This window comes from Gobio gobio (assembly GCF_949357685.1).
Source record: "Gobio gobio genome assembly, chromosome: 8".
NCBI lineage: Eukaryota > Metazoa > Chordata > Actinopteri > Cypriniformes > Gobionidae > Gobio > Gobio gobio.
Genome location: NC_137114.1, coordinates 13,554,071 through 13,570,387, shown reverse-complemented (window position 1 = coordinate 13,570,387; position 16,317 = coordinate 13,554,071). Strand labels below are relative to the sequence as shown.

The 16,317-nt window shown below is 38.5% G+C and overlaps 1 protein-coding gene across 1 annotated transcript in view; it reads right to left on the bottom strand.

Moving 5' to 3' along the window:
* The window catches only part of wdr62 (WD repeat domain 62), a 61,893-nt gene that overhangs the window by 10,302 nt on the left and 35,274 nt on the right, over nucleotides 1-16,317 (bottom strand). Inside the window, exons 19-28 of the mRNA XM_079824538.1 lie at nucleotides 15,713-15,835; nucleotides 14,403-14,542; nucleotides 12,620-12,681; nucleotides 12,274-12,543; nucleotides 8,651-8,805; nucleotides 8,315-8,436; nucleotides 8,067-8,192; nucleotides 4,946-5,057; nucleotides 4,651-4,753; nucleotides 1,362-1,419 (exon numbers count right to left, since the gene is read on the bottom strand). Coding sequence (XP_079680664.1) covers nucleotides 1,362-1,419; nucleotides 4,651-4,753; nucleotides 4,946-5,057; nucleotides 8,067-8,192; nucleotides 8,315-8,436; nucleotides 8,651-8,805; nucleotides 12,274-12,543; nucleotides 12,620-12,681; nucleotides 14,403-14,542; nucleotides 15,713-15,835 — 1,271 coding nt within the window. The remainder of the gene's footprint in view (nucleotides 1-1,361; nucleotides 1,420-4,650; nucleotides 4,754-4,945; nucleotides 5,058-8,066; nucleotides 8,193-8,314; nucleotides 8,437-8,650; nucleotides 8,806-12,273; nucleotides 12,544-12,619; nucleotides 12,682-14,402; nucleotides 14,543-15,712; nucleotides 15,836-16,317) is intronic.

Sequence of the window (16,317 nt, the reverse complement as noted above, 5' to 3'; positions counted from 1 at the left end):
AGATTTTTGAACTTTGTGAATCGGCAGAAGATTGAACAGCGATTCATATGGGAATCGATCTTTTTCCCACCCCTAATGAAACACACTGGAGAGCCATTTTATAGTAGAAACTAGGGCTGGGTTATATATTTATTTATTTTATTTTATTTTTAATTATTATTATTAATATTAATATTTTATATATATATATCCTGTTTTCAGTTGATGAACGAATAGAACATTGTAGCGCCTCCCATCCAATAAATCACAATATTGTTTGTGTTTTGTTACTCTTGATATGAAAAAGTCTCAGATTTCAAAATGACGTCTATTTTATTACGAAATTCAAAAACAAATACCTTTATGGCGCTGTGGTGCGAGATCGCTCTGGCGCAGCTCAGCTCAAGCGGTAGCGCACATGAACTGATCTTTTCATCCGCTTTAATACCAGTTACAGCACGAAATAAACATGCATGAGCATCTTTCAACTTACCGAAATCCGTATCATGTCACATGGAATCGCTCAAATCAGTGTTTCAACAGAAAAACCCTATCCAGTGTCCATAAACTTGCTAGTCAGCAAAAAAAATTAACTCTAGAGGGGAGCATTTTGCTAAATATATACACCATATTACATATTAAGTATAATTTGAAAATGTTCTTCAATATTAAATGCATGAATAAATCTGGCAAGTTTTTATAACAGCCACCATTTAAATGTTTATATTTCAAAAAACTAATTGGAGTAGAAATATGATTATATAATAGTAAAGCTATTATAACTATTATAAATAAAAAAAAACATTGAGTGTAATTTAAGTATTTGTAACAAATCAGTAATTTTTTACCTTCAATATTATAGTAAGCTACAACTGACTCATATAGTTTACAGCATTAGTTCAGACAGAGATTTGTTTTCCTTGAGAAAAATTGCAATGCATTGTACCATATATATATATATAAAATAATCGCTACTGAACCGAAATTGAATCGAATCTGTGTCAAAACCCAGCTCTAGTAGAAACTGAAGTTGAAATTCTAACAGTTTTTCATGTTTAATGCTATAAAGCTGCTTGCTTTAAAGCAATCTATTGCATTTTCTATTGCATTTCATCGTTTTCTCACTGCTGTCATTTTTGTTGCATGTTTTACTATATTAAGAGGAAAGCACACAGAACATCTGCATATTCATCTAAACGCCGTTCCCAGTAGTATGTGCGGCGTTGGGATGTTTGTTAAAAGTATACCGCTTCTCTCTCGTTCTCTTTTTTTTGCGAAGAACGAAAAAGAACTTGAGTATATCAGGGCCTTTAACTGTTATTGGACACTTTCACTCACAGTCAGAAGTAAAATGCATTGTATAAACAGGTGACTGGACATACCACTCTTCTCGATCTCCTCAGTGCTTCCACTGTTGTTTGAAAGAAGATTTGTCTGGTCCTTAGAAGCAGGAGAAAAAGAAAATATTAACAAAAAGATAATTCCATCTATTGAGCTCGATTTAAAAGTACTCTAATTAATTAGGTAACCAAGCTTATCATCTCCTAACAGGTTCCCATCCAATGTTTACAGCTACTGCATAGTTTGACTTAGAAGAGCATAAGGCTGCGTTCACACTGCAGGGCTTAATGCTCAATTCCGATTTTTTGAAAAAATGTGATTTTTTTTGCAAGGCCATTCACATTTCCAATTAAAATGCGACCTTTTGTGATCTCCTGTGTGAACGTGAAATGACCCAGAAGTGACCCGCATGCGCAGAAGAGTACTCAAAGGTCAACGACGTCACTTGTTTACGGAAGTAGCCAAATATGGGTGTCAGCATTGGAGTTCGTTTAGCTTTATTAAAGTTATTTTCACAACGGAGCCAGCACCATTACAACCTTCTCATGTTAAGAAGAAAGTTAAAAAAGAGGAGGAGAGCAAGGTTTTTGGCCATGGCGTTTTGTGGAGCAGTGGTACTACTTCAACGTACAATGATGACGTTTGTCGCGTATCAACGACGTGCGGGTCGGATACATGTGACCTGGCAGTTTAGACTGAAGACGCATTTCAAAAGATCGGATATGTATCGGATTTGGACCACATACCCAAGTGGCCTGGGTCGCATTTGAAAAGATCGGATCTGTGTCGTTCAGACTGTCATGAAAAGATCAGATACAGGTCGAATAAGGGCAAAAAAAATCGGAATTGGGTCGTTTCAGCCTGCAGTGTGAACGCAGCCTAAGAAGCTTTGAGGCCGTCTTTACTAGAAGCGTAATCTTAAACATTGATAAAATTAGCAGATATACTCATAAGCCTTCAAGGAAGAGCTCACGCAAAAACAAATTTTAAATTTACTTTATATGATGAAAGTATTTAAATCAAACATTTTAGGCTGATTTATATTCGTTTTATTCACATTTGATGAACACATTTGAGCTTCTGTTTACCATATTTGATGATGTGCTCTATTGTACAGTAGGTGCATTGATCAAGACTATTTAAGGATTAAACGGCTTAATCCATGTAGAGGACTTTTTATGATGTAGGGTTACGATCTTGGTGGAATGACAAATCATTCAGGTTTAATTAAACGTATTCATTTGTGTTGCAAAGATGAATGCAAGTGTTCTGGGTTTGAATGTCATGAGGGTTAGTAAATGACAATTTTTATTTTTGGGTTAACCTTTTAAAGAGTTATGAAAACCTAACATCACATTTTTGAGCTGCTAACACACACATAGGTTACACTATGGAAAAACAGTGGCGTCACATTATTTTTAACAATATAGAAGAAGTGGTTACATTTAAGACCGCTTGCGCCATTTCGTTCTTCTAGGTTTAAAAACTAAAACTGTAGAAATGTCACAATGACATGGCATATTAGTGCTCAGCTAGCCTGGGAAAACCCAGACAACTTCTGGCAAATTTAGATTTGCTCTGCAAGTAGTCTGGCAAAGAGTCCATTCAAACCCATTTCTAAACCCTAGAAATCGCGGCACCAATTAGAAACGTTGGGGCGGGCTTTACACGATGGCGACAGCGAAGCGACGTTGAAGCAGATTTGCCGCTGCTGTGGAGCATCACTCGTTCGAATCAGCTATCGCGTCTGTTTTAAGCGATTTAAACTTCTCCTTTTCGTTAAAACCCGAGCAAAGAACAACACTCGAAGCCTTTATATCTAAAAAAAGATGTTATCGCTGTCTTACCGACTGGATTCGGCAAAAGTCTGATACCAGCTTGGCCCTTTGGTGGCTAAGTTAAACGAATGGGTCTTAGCGAGAGCCCTCTGGTAGTGTTAATGTTTTACAAAATATAGTTTTAAGTCCTTTTCAGGAGTGAATGAAGTTGTTTAAAGCTCAAATCTGTGGTTTATTTATAAAGAGAGCACCTTTTTTAAAATTTTATCTGCCGTTTTCGGAGTTGTGAGTTCCAGTGGTTCAGCGGCGCTCAATCGATCATTGAGCCCGCCGAGAGACGCCTTTCCTCGGCCAGTCCTTCTGCCGCTGGCTCTGCAGTGGTTAAACCGTCTCGTCTTGTGTAGATCTAACGGCTGATCTTTGCTCTCATTAATCTATAATTTGTTCCTAGACAGATCGTTTTGTCTGAGGACAAAGTGAAGTTTCATAACTTTATATTTTTAAGATATTAAACTTTACCGTTGTAGTCTCCTAGCGCTGACTTTGACTGAATTGCTTTATTTATTGTATAGCTTCTTATACCTTTTACTTATACTTTTATAATTGCTATTGATGATCACACATAAACTGACATTTAACAAAAAGAGACTGGGTTGTGTTTTGTGTCATATTTAATTTATTACAGTGATAATCATAGCCTATATTATGTGTGTGTGTTTTTTTAAATGTAAACGAAAAGAGGCTGGGTTTTTTACATTTTGTTTTGTTATAAACATGCATTGAAGATAATATGCATTGCGTGCACTACATATACAAATATATACTGAGTGATGCTGTCAAGAACGCTGCTTGTCCATTAGCAGAGTAGGCGGACTAGTTTCCTCCCGTCCTCGGGAGTTCGTTCTCCGGAGTCAAACTTGGCAAGTCACAGACGCAAGTCAGAAGTTCGCGTACGAAATATGTCATAAAACACCACTGCCTCATTTCATAAAAAAAAAAAAATTAAACATAATAATAATAGCCACACGAATGTGGTTCAGGCAACGCGTAGCTAGGCCTACATTGATTATCTTAATATATTTATAATAAAACGAAGTATAAAACACCCTGCCTCTTTTCGTTTACATTTAAAAAAATAATATATTAAACATTAATATGTGGTTTAGGTAAAGTGACCAGATTTCTGAAATGGAAACCGGGGACATTTCCTATTTGAGAACACAAGTATAGACAAGAACGCATATTGAGAAACGGCCAGAGTCTCAGATGTTTCTCCGTCGCTCTGCATACGTCTCTCCCTCATCGCTCTGATTGGTTTTAGGTCTATCCAATTGCGCCGAGAGGCATTTGAGCGACACCCGTTGGTGACGCCCCTTTGGAAATGATTTGTCTATGAAGCTTTGCCAGACCATAACTCAGTTACTACTGAGAATGGTCTGGTTTTAACCAGGCTAGTGCTCAGCCTGAGTTGTGACTGGTATGAAGAACCACTGGGATCATACTCTATACCATTCAGAGTACAGAACATTATTCATGAGAGTAAGCATCATACCATTGTCCCGTCGGGGGTTTGACAGTTATCACTGGACTCATCAGGTATACTGGGCAGGCAGGCTGCAGGCCGGCAAACAGCACTGCTACTAGTCCCTATAGTGCTGAAACAGTTAAAATTAGACATTATAAATGTAATTTCTTTCTGCTATGACCCACTACAGTACATAATTACACATCCCTTCCCTTTTGAGATCTTGTTGAAATGGGGGAAGTAGCTGACAAAGTGTAAACTCATATTTCTCCATTACATAGCTTGACAGCAAGACGTGGGACGGATGCTGATGTTGACTCACCGGAAGCGGCTCTGAAAGCGGGAGAGGAAGCGCGTGGAGATACTGAGACGGGGATTGAGGAAGTTACTCTCCGTGCTGGGCTGCAGACTGCTCATGTCTGTGTTGAACTTTTCTACAAGACAGTTTCCACAGCAGATTAGATCAGCAATAATGTTTTCACCATCATCTTAAAGGGTTAGTTCACCCAAAAATGAAAATTCTGTCATTAATTACTCACCCTCATGTCGTTCGACACCCGTCAGACCTCCGTTCATATTCGGAACACAAATGAAGATATTTTTGTTGAAAGCTAATGGCTGAGAAAGGCTTCAGATAGGCCTCCATTGGCATTCAGTACATTTACACTCCCAAGACCCATAAAAGGCACTTAAAATGTCGTTACAAAGTCCATCTCACCACAGTGACTCTACAATAATTTTACGATGCGACGACAATAGTTTTTGTGCGGGGAAAAAAAAATCAAAATAACACCTTTATCCAACTTGTTCTTGTCTTCCGTGTGTGCCTCCACAACGCATGCGCGAGAATATGACGCAGATCCGGCGTTCGGACACATGACCCAGAAGCGATTTGTTTACAAGCAGAGGAAGACGCGCGTGTCTAAGCTGTTGAATTCTACATTGATCGTGCTTTAGGTCTCGGCGTAGTTCTCAAAATGGGGCTTAAGTGTGCATTTCATGGATTCCCGAACGCCGGATATATTCTCACGCATGTGTCGTGGAGGCACACACGGAAGACAAGAACAAGTTGGATAAAGGTGTTATTTTGATTTTTTTTTCGCACAAAAACTAGTTGTCGCATCGTAAAATTATTGTAGAGTCACTGTGGTGAGATGGACTTTGTAACAACGTTTTAAGTGCCTTTTATGGGTAAATGTACTGAATGCCAATGGAGGCCTATCTGAAGCCTTTCTCAGCCATCAGCTTTCAACAAAAATATCTTCATTTGTGTTCCAAATATGAACGGAGGTCTTACGGGTGTCGAACGACATGAGGGTGAGTAATTAATGACAGAATTTTCATTTTTGGGTGAACTAACCCTTTAAGACTGGAATACACCACAAGATTAAAACGCTAGGCCACTCATTTGCAGACTTTGTAAAGGGTAACAGAAAAACTGGAATATCTATCTATATTTATCATTAAAAAAAATAAAAATCAATCAAAGCATCATACCCAGCAAGCAAAAGCCGTCATTTCACCGTCTCGGTTAACTATAGACCCAATATAGCCCGGCTATGAGTAACCCACTTCTAGCCGAAATTACCTTGAGTTTGGTTACAATGTCATTTTTGCTAAAATAACTTGCGAGATGGATGATATTCCATCATGTAAGCAAAGTCGACGGTGATTACAATGTGTTTGGTTTCATTTACTTCATGTTCTATGCGTTAGACGTCCATTCAATTTTCACTGACGGCCCAAATTTTGCCTGTTTTAGCCTAGACGTCAGGGCTGTGTTTGGACGGCTATCAGACGTCTTTTAAACGCAAAATAGCTTGCTGGGTACAATTCACACTGCACCGACAGACGCCAACCAACACACAGTCACCAGATTACGGTGCGTCAAACACAGATTCAATATGTTCAATCGGCAAAAACGAGAGACGACCAATGGCGACGGGGTAACACACTGAACCAACAAAACACAATGAAGTGTCTGTTGCCATCTTTCAGTGCGGTGTGAATTTGCCTATACACTAAACAACTAAGAATCACACAGACTTTCAAGTCGATCCAAACGCAACAATTTCACAAAAACATAATGCCTAAAAAGAGAAGCCTTTACCATCATACACTACTTAGTCAACTCCGACTGCCTAATATCTGCACACTGGCTCTGATTTAGGCAAAACAATGCTTAAGTCATGTAGAGTATTCCAGTCTTAAGTGGAAAACTAAAGAAAGCCCTTTGAGATATGCTTAATACAGTGAGGAAAATAAGTATTTGAACACCCTGCTATTTTGCAAGTTCTCCCACTTAGAAATCATGGAGGGGTCTGAAATTGTCATCGTAGGTGCATGTCCACTGTGAGAGACATAATCTAAAAAAAAAATCCAGAAATCTCAATGTTTGATTTTTTAAACTATTTATTTGTATGATACAGCTGCAAATAAGTATTTGAACACCTGTCTATCAGCTAGAATTCTGACCCTCAAAGACCTGTTAGTCTGCCTTTAAAATGTCCACCTCCACTCCATTTATTATCCTAAATTAGATGCACCTGTTTGAGGTCGTTAGCTGCATAAAGACACCTGTCCACCCCATACAATCAGTAAGAATCCAACTACTAACATGGCCAAGACCAAAGAGCTGTCCAAAGACACTAGAGACAAAATTGTACACCTCCATGATCCGTCTCAATGATCCTAAGAAAGGTGAGAAATCAGCCCATAGTCATATTAAGGAGAGGATGACCGGGACCATGTATTGCGAGATTTTGGGGAACAACCTCCTTCCCTCAGTTAGAGCATTGTCATGTTGGAAGACCCAGCCTCGACCCATCTTCAATGACCCGAAGCACACAGCCAGGATAACCAAGGAGTGTCTCTGTAAGAAGCACATCAAGGTTCTGGTGTGGCCTAGCCAGTCTCCAGACCTAAACCCAATAGAGAATCTTTGGAGGAGCTCAAACTCCGTGTTTCTCAGTGACAGGCCAGAAACCTGACTGATCTGGAGAAGATCTGTGTGGAGGAGTGGGCCAAAATCCCTCCTGCAGTGCAAACCTGGTTAAAAACTACAGAAAACGTTTGACCTCTGTAATTGCAAACAAAGGCTACTGTACCAAATATTAACAGTGATTTTCTCAGGTGTTCAAATACTTATTCAAATATCATACAAATAAATAGTTAAAAAATCATACATTGTGATTTCTGGATTTTTTTTTTAGATTATGTCTCTCACAGTGGACATGCACCTACAGTGACAATTTCAGACCCCTCCATGATTTCTAAGTGGGAGAACTTGCAAAATAGCAGGGTGTTCAAATACTTATTTTCCTCACTGTATGTGAAGAGATATAAGAATTATTGCTAGCAAACATGACATTATTTAAGCCAATAGAATTGTCTTTTTTCTTTGAACGGTTCCTTTAACACCAGTACAAAAGCTGGAGTTGTACCATTAGCAGCCACACCCAGAGTGTCGAAATGTTGGCGAAGCAGAGTTCCAGATTCCTCTTCATCGTCTTCCTCTTCAACTCCTGAGCTTCCTGTGGAGCTCACCTGACTGAGGGAGTCCGTGTCCTCTAAAAAAAGCAACACAACAGTTCACAGTCTCATCAAAAGCTGGACCTTCAACTCTTCAAGGCCACTGCTAGTGTGTTAGGACGTTTCATACACTCCAAAAACACTGTGTAATGTAACTTACGGTCAAGGGGCTGGTCGCTATGGGATGCTTGGCTCTCAGCAGAGCAAGCGCTATCAGGGCTTAGCTCTTCTTCCTCAGGGTCACCACCCGTCCCCTCACACAGAGCTTTAACATCAAACTCTCTGCAGGGAAGAAAAAAAACAACACAACAAAATATTATTCAATGAGTGAAAAATGCTGACACTTTCATATAGCAGTGTCTAGTTTGCTCTGGGTAAAAAGTCCAGTTTCACAGCATGTAAATGGAAGACACTGTCACACTTTGTTCAGTTGCTTGGTCCCATTCAGAGCATGAATCCAGCCCACCCACATAAATTGTTGTTACAAGTGGTTTACCCTTCTCCAGTGGACAGAGCAGTGCTGTTGGCCGGGTACAAAATGTACCCAGTCTTCTCTGGTGAGCTGTGCTCTGGATTGAAGTTCTCCTCTCCATGTGGCAACTGCAGAAAATCTGGCCCTTGGAGCGTAGAGCTGAACCCATCTCTGGAAACCTATATAAAAAAAAATAAAATAAAAAACACTTTCATGTCTCAGTTATAGCACCAGATGATTATGTGGTTACAATTATTAGTGAGGCTTGTCAACCAAATTTGATTATTTGTTCTTATTTTATTACTGTCAGTTTACTTGGCTTTAATAATGCTTTACATGTATGGTAGTTAAATAGCAGTGTTTGCTGTGATATTGAAATTGGAAGAGAACGGTTTCACTGGTATCTAAAATTCTGGTGTCATAACCTAGTTTATTGCAATACATGCTTATGTCAAAAACAATGAAAAAAACTATTTTATTAAATGTATTTATTCGTTTTTTTGTGGTGGGGCCAGGGAAAATTTGTTCAGGGCTAGTAAAAATTAACCACTGACTTGCATTGAGCAGTTTAGCACTGACGTAGTTAACATTATGCGTAGAAGTTTCCTCTGCATAATGTTCATTATGGGGGATTATGATGTCAAATTTGAATGATGTTTTGGAAAAATTTGTCAAAATGAGTCGGTTTAAAATAATTGTATATTGATAGACCGTTGATCTGGTTAATGATTTAATACACAAGCACACAGCTGTAGTTAATATAACACTCTTTAAGAGCAGAATGTTCCTCTTTAATTTGACTAGGAATAAGTTGCATGTCCAAGGGGGTATTCCAGAAAGCAGGTTAAGTGGCATACCCAGGTATGCTTAAGGGTAAGTGGAAAACTTTAACTTTCGGTTCCAAAAACGGAGGTAACTTTGAGGGTGTGCAAGTAGCCATAGGTATTTAGATACTTGTCATCAGGCCCGGTTCTACAGGGGTGCCAAGCACCCTCAGTTGATACTGTAATAATATTGGCAAAAAAGATTTGTCAGATTTGCTCATTTGTGTCCGAGCTCTGGAGAGCGTCAAATGCATCTATTTACAACATGTTTTTGCAGCGATGAGTGATGTAGCCAATCACAGACAGTTGTTGATCTCTCGAACGCGATCAGAATCTCACCCTAAAAGCGCCAGAGTTTTTATTCAGTGCTGAGTTAATGCAGGCTCGTGAAACCTCTCATTAACATACAAAGTCAAGACATGATGCAAGATTTATTGTTGACATTTTTATAGCGGAACTTTGTGAGATTGCGATGAACTGACAAAGCAACAGCATTTTAGTGATCGTGGCGATCTTGGCTCGCTTTTCGAGGCTACCGTCTATAACATTCACTGAATAAAACTATTGCTAAGAGGACCGACGGACAATTGCATGTTGCAATGTTTTGGAAATGACATCTAAATATAAATGCCACTCTGCACGAGACAGAAATATCCTCCTGAGACCCAGAATAGAGGTTTTGCCTCTGTAGAGGACATTGTGTATTTTAGAGACAGTTTATTTTGACAACATACAGTTTTAAGTCTGGATATTCTTATGAAATATCAGACATTCTTATGAAAATATTACTACACATCTTTTTATAATACATATTGTCATACACATTAATATGCAAATTAGATACAGTGTATAGATGCATTGCCTAGAATGTTTACACACATAGCATAAAGTAAAATGGTATATCAAATTATTCTGTATCTTTCATAACACTGAGAATCATCTTCAAGCATAAAAAAGTTTTTTTTTTTTATCCAAACTTTGTATGAAGCATAAAAATGTATTGGTGAATGAAAAAAAAAAATCCCATTGTTTGTCTATTCGTGTCTTAAAGGTCCTGTTCTTCGTGATCCCATTTTTCAAACTTTAGTTAGTGTGTAATGTTGCTGTTAGAGCATAAATAATACCTGTAAAATTATAAAGCTCAAAGTTCAATGCCAAGCGAGATATTTTATTTAACAGAAGTTCCCTTTCAAAGCCTACAGCGAACGGCCGGTTTGGACTACATCCATGTACATCCTGCTTTAATTACCTCAGTAGAACAGTTTGTCGACTAACCTCCGCCCACAAGAGTACGCGAAAAAGGGGGCGTGGTCTTGTTGCTCCCGCGTGGAGAAGAGGAAGTGTTGCGTTTGTATAGTGTTTGTCGCCATGTCGTCGAGATGCTGTTATTTTCATCCCGGAGTCAAATCCCTTTGTTTGGCTTTCCCAGGGACGCTGTACTTAGAGATCATTGAGCGCATGCATCCCCGTTATGGTGAGAGGCGTGACCTTTCCGGTAACGTGCGCTCTGCGTGCGCTAAGCTGCTGTCGAATCACAACACGGGAACCGCTGGCACAATCAGAACTCGTTACGTATTTCTGAAGGAGGGACTTCATAGAACAGGGAAATCTTTCAAGCCGTTTTGAGGACAGTGAAAACAGCGGTATACAGATAAGCAAATTGTGTGAAAAATACTGTGTTTTTTTACACGTGAAACATGAACACATGTTATATTGCACACTGTAAACACAATCAAAGCTTCAAAAAAAACGCGAAAAACGGGACCTTTAATTTTCTCAATAAATGGGTTCTGGTGTCCTCTACAGAGCAGAGGATATAGCAGGAATTAAAAAAATAATAATCAATTTGTTTTTTATGCTCCAAACAATGTAATGCCCTAAAAAAAAAATGCATTTTTTCTGGTTCTCAGGAAGATGACATGTTAAATACTAGTAACGCATTAAAGCCATGTAAAGGCAGACTAATAGATTAATAGACAATTTGTAGCAAAATATGTTTGAAATCCAATTATTGGTAAAAGTGATGACCTGTAAATAAATAATCATAAATTTCTCACTGTACACTGCTATGGTGGAGCCGTTGCTTAGCCTATCTGTGCTTTACTAGATCACCCTCAGTGATTTGATTCTGGAACTGGGCCTGCTTGTCATATAATTAATGTAGTTATATTAATATAACCAAATGGGTTATATGGTTACAGTTACAGTTATATAATATACAATATTACATATTAATTCTAAAGCACTATTACAACAAAATACTGTTTAAATGTTAATTCAATTCAAATATATTATTTATTTTATTGTCATCTCACACATGGATCTACATTCAATGAATTAGCATCAAACTAAAAATATAATCCTTATTCTCAGTGAATAAAGATTACTTATTAAACGAAGAGACTGAAAAAATGATTGCACAACCACCAAATAGGTGGCGATGTGCACTAAGCAGGTTATGTAACTCGCAATTAAACAAAAAGAGGAGGAGGAGGAAGTAGAACGGCGCACTTTAGCATCTGTTTCAATGGTGAATCATTGATTCGTCGCTCTGTTGAGAATGTCTTGTGTGTTAACCGTTAACATACTCTGAGTTTTCTGAACTTACTCCCAAATTCGTTTCTGGAACCAGCATACCTCGAGTAAGCAAGGTTCAACTGAGAGTTCAGGGTATATGTTGCGGTGAGTTAACCTTGCTTTCTGGAATACCCCCCAGATGGAAAGCTCAGAGTCGCTGGTGGTGCGAGTAGTGCTCAGGGCTACTAACAATCCCCTGCTGCAAGAGGCTATTACCATGTTGAAAATTGGCTTGACAAAACTTACACTGCAAATCTTTTCCTCTTCCTCTAGATCATCGTCTTCGACGCCTTCATCCAACAGACTATCCAAACTCTGCGGGTGGAAGCGGGAGTCTTCCTCAAACTCTTCCTCTCCCACGGCTCTGCTGGGAGTGTGTGAGAGGGGAAGCTGCATGCTCTTCATCTCCAGTACTGTGCGAATGGCTAGTGGATCGGACTGCACTGCCCAGCGGCCCTGTGGCTGGTACTGAGCTCTATTATCTACGCCACTGCCATCATTTTCACCTCCTCCACCCTGCGATATCATAAAGATTCATTAGTCATGAAAGATGCCATATAATAACATTTTATGAAAACAGGAACATACATACCAGTCTGCGCACCCACATGGGCATTTTGCCATTGGTTTGGAGCACCACAGAATCCAGAGATGCTAAAGTGTGAGAGTCAAGCGCATTAAATCCCATTTTAAACAATTCTATACATTTTTGTGCACTTGATGTAGGGCCCAATGAATCCCACCACCCCAATCATCAGTGTTGCGGCTCTGCAATTGGATACTATTACATGCATACCGTGTTTTGAAAAGCAAAAACGCATTTTGTTTGATCGCCCACTCGTGCCTTTCAGTCAGATGTCAAAATATGTTGAAAATTGGACAGATAGTGAAACTTAATGCGGGAGAATGAAGACAATGGCGCAGAGTTTAAAGTAGACTGACATCACATAATTTACTGGTATTTTTGTGCTGATGTGTGAATTGTCTCTTACCGGTAACAAGCCAGAACGCCGTTGCTTGTGTGAAGAGCATATTTGTGTATTTACCGGTAAAATCATTTTAGTAATTTCCCGGTAATAACCCAGGATTGCTGTGTGAAAGGGGCTAATGTCTGATTTCACAGAACTACCGGTTTTCCTCACATACAATTTGAAAAGACTCAAACGGACACAGGCAGAGTAAAGATTGGATTTTCTTTTTCCATCTGGTAGGGTACAAGTGATTTCAAAACATTTTTAGGCGGTTCTGATGTATTCTTTGGATGCTGTGGACATGTTTAGCTAAAAAGACTGCCACTGATTAGCGTTTATTGTTGTCTCTGCAGTTAAAAAGTGGACAATTCTAGTTATACTTTCGTTATTCTTATTATTTATTTTTTACTTTATTTATTGATCACTCATGGTTATCTAATTTAACTATTTGTGGCTTGTGTTTTGAATACACATGTTCTTTAGGCCTTTTGCACACATCTGTTCTGCACCTTGTGACTTGATTGACTCATTTCGGTTTTTATTTTATTTATTAGAAAAGTATATTCTGTTCTAAAATAATTGAAGACTTCAGATGCAAAAGCCTCGAAGTCCGTCTGACGTTTTTCTTTAAAATAAGTATTTTTGTCAGGCTTCCATGTATAGGTTTCTACCCAAGTACCGGTACTTCTGAATGGGCTGAAGCTGCGATTTAGTGGGTTTGAAATGAAAGTATTTTATGAACTTATACTATATGCGGAGAGCATTCACTCAGTATCGTCATCTCATTTTTGACCGAAGTGGCTTTTAGAGGCTTTTGCATCTGAACTCTTCAATTCTGTACATTAATTTTTGATTGTCTTTCGGTTCATCAATGTTGCGCTGTATATAAAGCGTGCTAGCACAGGCAATTTACCCGATTTAATTCGAATGTGAAATGCAAATCCTGTCTGAAGTGTGGCCTTTCTGCAGTTATTTGTTATTTTTTAGATTTATTGATCCAAAATGTACATTTTCTGCTATATCTTTGTGTGATGTACATCGTGGCTTTAAAATGTTATGAGGAATCGTTTTTTTTCCCGCATGTTTATTCGACTATCAGTCGACTATAGGCAAGACTTGACAATTCTGATTCGATTAAGTAAATCTTTAGTCGGGACACCCCTAATAATATACTGTGACACGACCAAAGGATGACGAAAAAAAACGAATGCTGCGTTACATATTTTGCTTTAATTTTGACAGTATTATTAATTAGACATGCTTTATGATTACTAAAATGTTATCATTAAAATAAAAAATAAAACAGAATTTGGGGGAAAATAAAAGATTTCACAGGGCCCTAACTTGATGTCAATCCAAAAATTCACTGCCCAATAATAGCAGAGAAGAGACAAATCAACGCACCATCCGTGGAGTCGAGTCTGTCTGGAGTTCTGCAGTCCTCCACACCATCTTCTGGATGCTCCTCTGGCATCAGGACGTCCTCCTCTTCCTCCCCCATGTGAGGCAGTGCACTGCAGGGCACAGTGATGTACGTCTCTCTCCTGAGCAATAGCAATTTGAATAGGAAGATAATTAAATCAGCCATTCCCGTTTTTGACAAGATATCAGTTAAAACGCATACCCAATTTGTTGTAAACATTCAAATTGTCTTTTCACATTATTTTAATTAAATCATGGCCTTTTGAAGATCACAGAGTGATGTATTTTTTAGGTCAAAACTCAAAACGAATTTTAGCACTTCAGCTTCCATCAATGTTTTTTTATGGGTTTTTGGTTAAATGGCTGAAATAAGGTCTGTGGTGAACAAGCTCAAGATATTTTCACTTTATATTCGATGACAATTTTTAGGCGGTTGCTAACAAGTGGCTAAATGTGTCTAGAGAGGTTGTCGGGGACATTAAAGGTCTTCCCGCCGCAGAGGTAAACTCATCTAACTCATGAGTCGCTTTCACAGCCTCATTGTGTTTATAACTGCACTCTTGCAAAACATTTTAACTCAAACTTTCAGGGAAAATGCTTTTAAAATAAGGACTCAAAGAGCTGTCAGAAGCTTAATGGTGGTAACGTTGAAGTCATGAGATCGTGATGAAGTTTGTTTAAACGCCTACGTTCAGCTTTTTACTTCTGCCGATTGTATTTAGGCTTATTATATTTAGGCAAAATTTATTCCAAAGTTGTTAAGTTTTAAAGATAAATCATGATGAAAATAAAATACGTCATGATTGAAGCAGTCTATTAAGCTGTATTGTGATTCCCGTTTTTCTATGCCCAGATTTCAAAGCTCTTAAAACAATTAAGATTTCGTTATAACATTTAAGACATTTCACAGCTAAAATACTATGGTCATCATCTGTGTAGCTAGCCATGAAGCACAGCTCACATAGTCAAACCATGCTTTTTGAATCCATGCGTTTAACTTGAACCAGTTGTGAAATGTGTATGGGGAAATTTCCCCCCCCCCCCCCCCCCCCTCACACGATTGAGTAGATTCCTATTGAATTGAATGTGACCACACCTTAACCTCAACATTTAATTTTGTTCTTGCTGTCCACCCCTAGCGGTACGTTTGCTTTCATCACCAATGCAAATGCTCCTGGAAGCTGCTTTTCACTATATAAATATGCATAAATCATACACGATTCAAATCAACCTAGTGTGAACAAGCACACAGCTTCTAGCGTGAACGTGACGGTTTGCATGGGGCTAAATACCTGATGATTTCTTGTTTGCTGGGAATGCGTTGAACCCTCAGGCCTTCTTGCTGCTTCCTCTCTGCCAACCTCTTCCTCATGGAGTTGGTCATCTGAGAGTCCAGCCGCCAGACAAACACACAGCTGGACACACACAGTTATCTAAATCAGTGTGTATGTTTTAACACATGTAAAGTTGAGCAGAGAATATAAATATAGAATATTTTTGAGAAGGAATTTGAAAGGTTCCATTATCCTTTTAAGAGTATAAAACACCAAAATTGTCACAAAAGTATACTTTAGCTGTTTAATAAAGTTTGTGACTTTCAGCATTTGTGGCTTAATTTACTTAAAATTTGTAATTGTGGCATCCATAATGGTAATCACAATTAGAAATGATTAATTGTGCAGCACTACTTTCAAACATCAACAACATAATTTAAAAACATAGTAAACATTGCCATGAGTCATCAAAAGATGATCATAATCGCTTCGGACAAATGCATGGCATTTATGGATTCAAACTGCTCTGAACGCACATTAGTGCCACATTTTGAGTTTGAGCGTTCAGTGCATAATTTAATTAAATCACCACCTTTTGATCAGTTGAAAGTTAGTAAACCAAA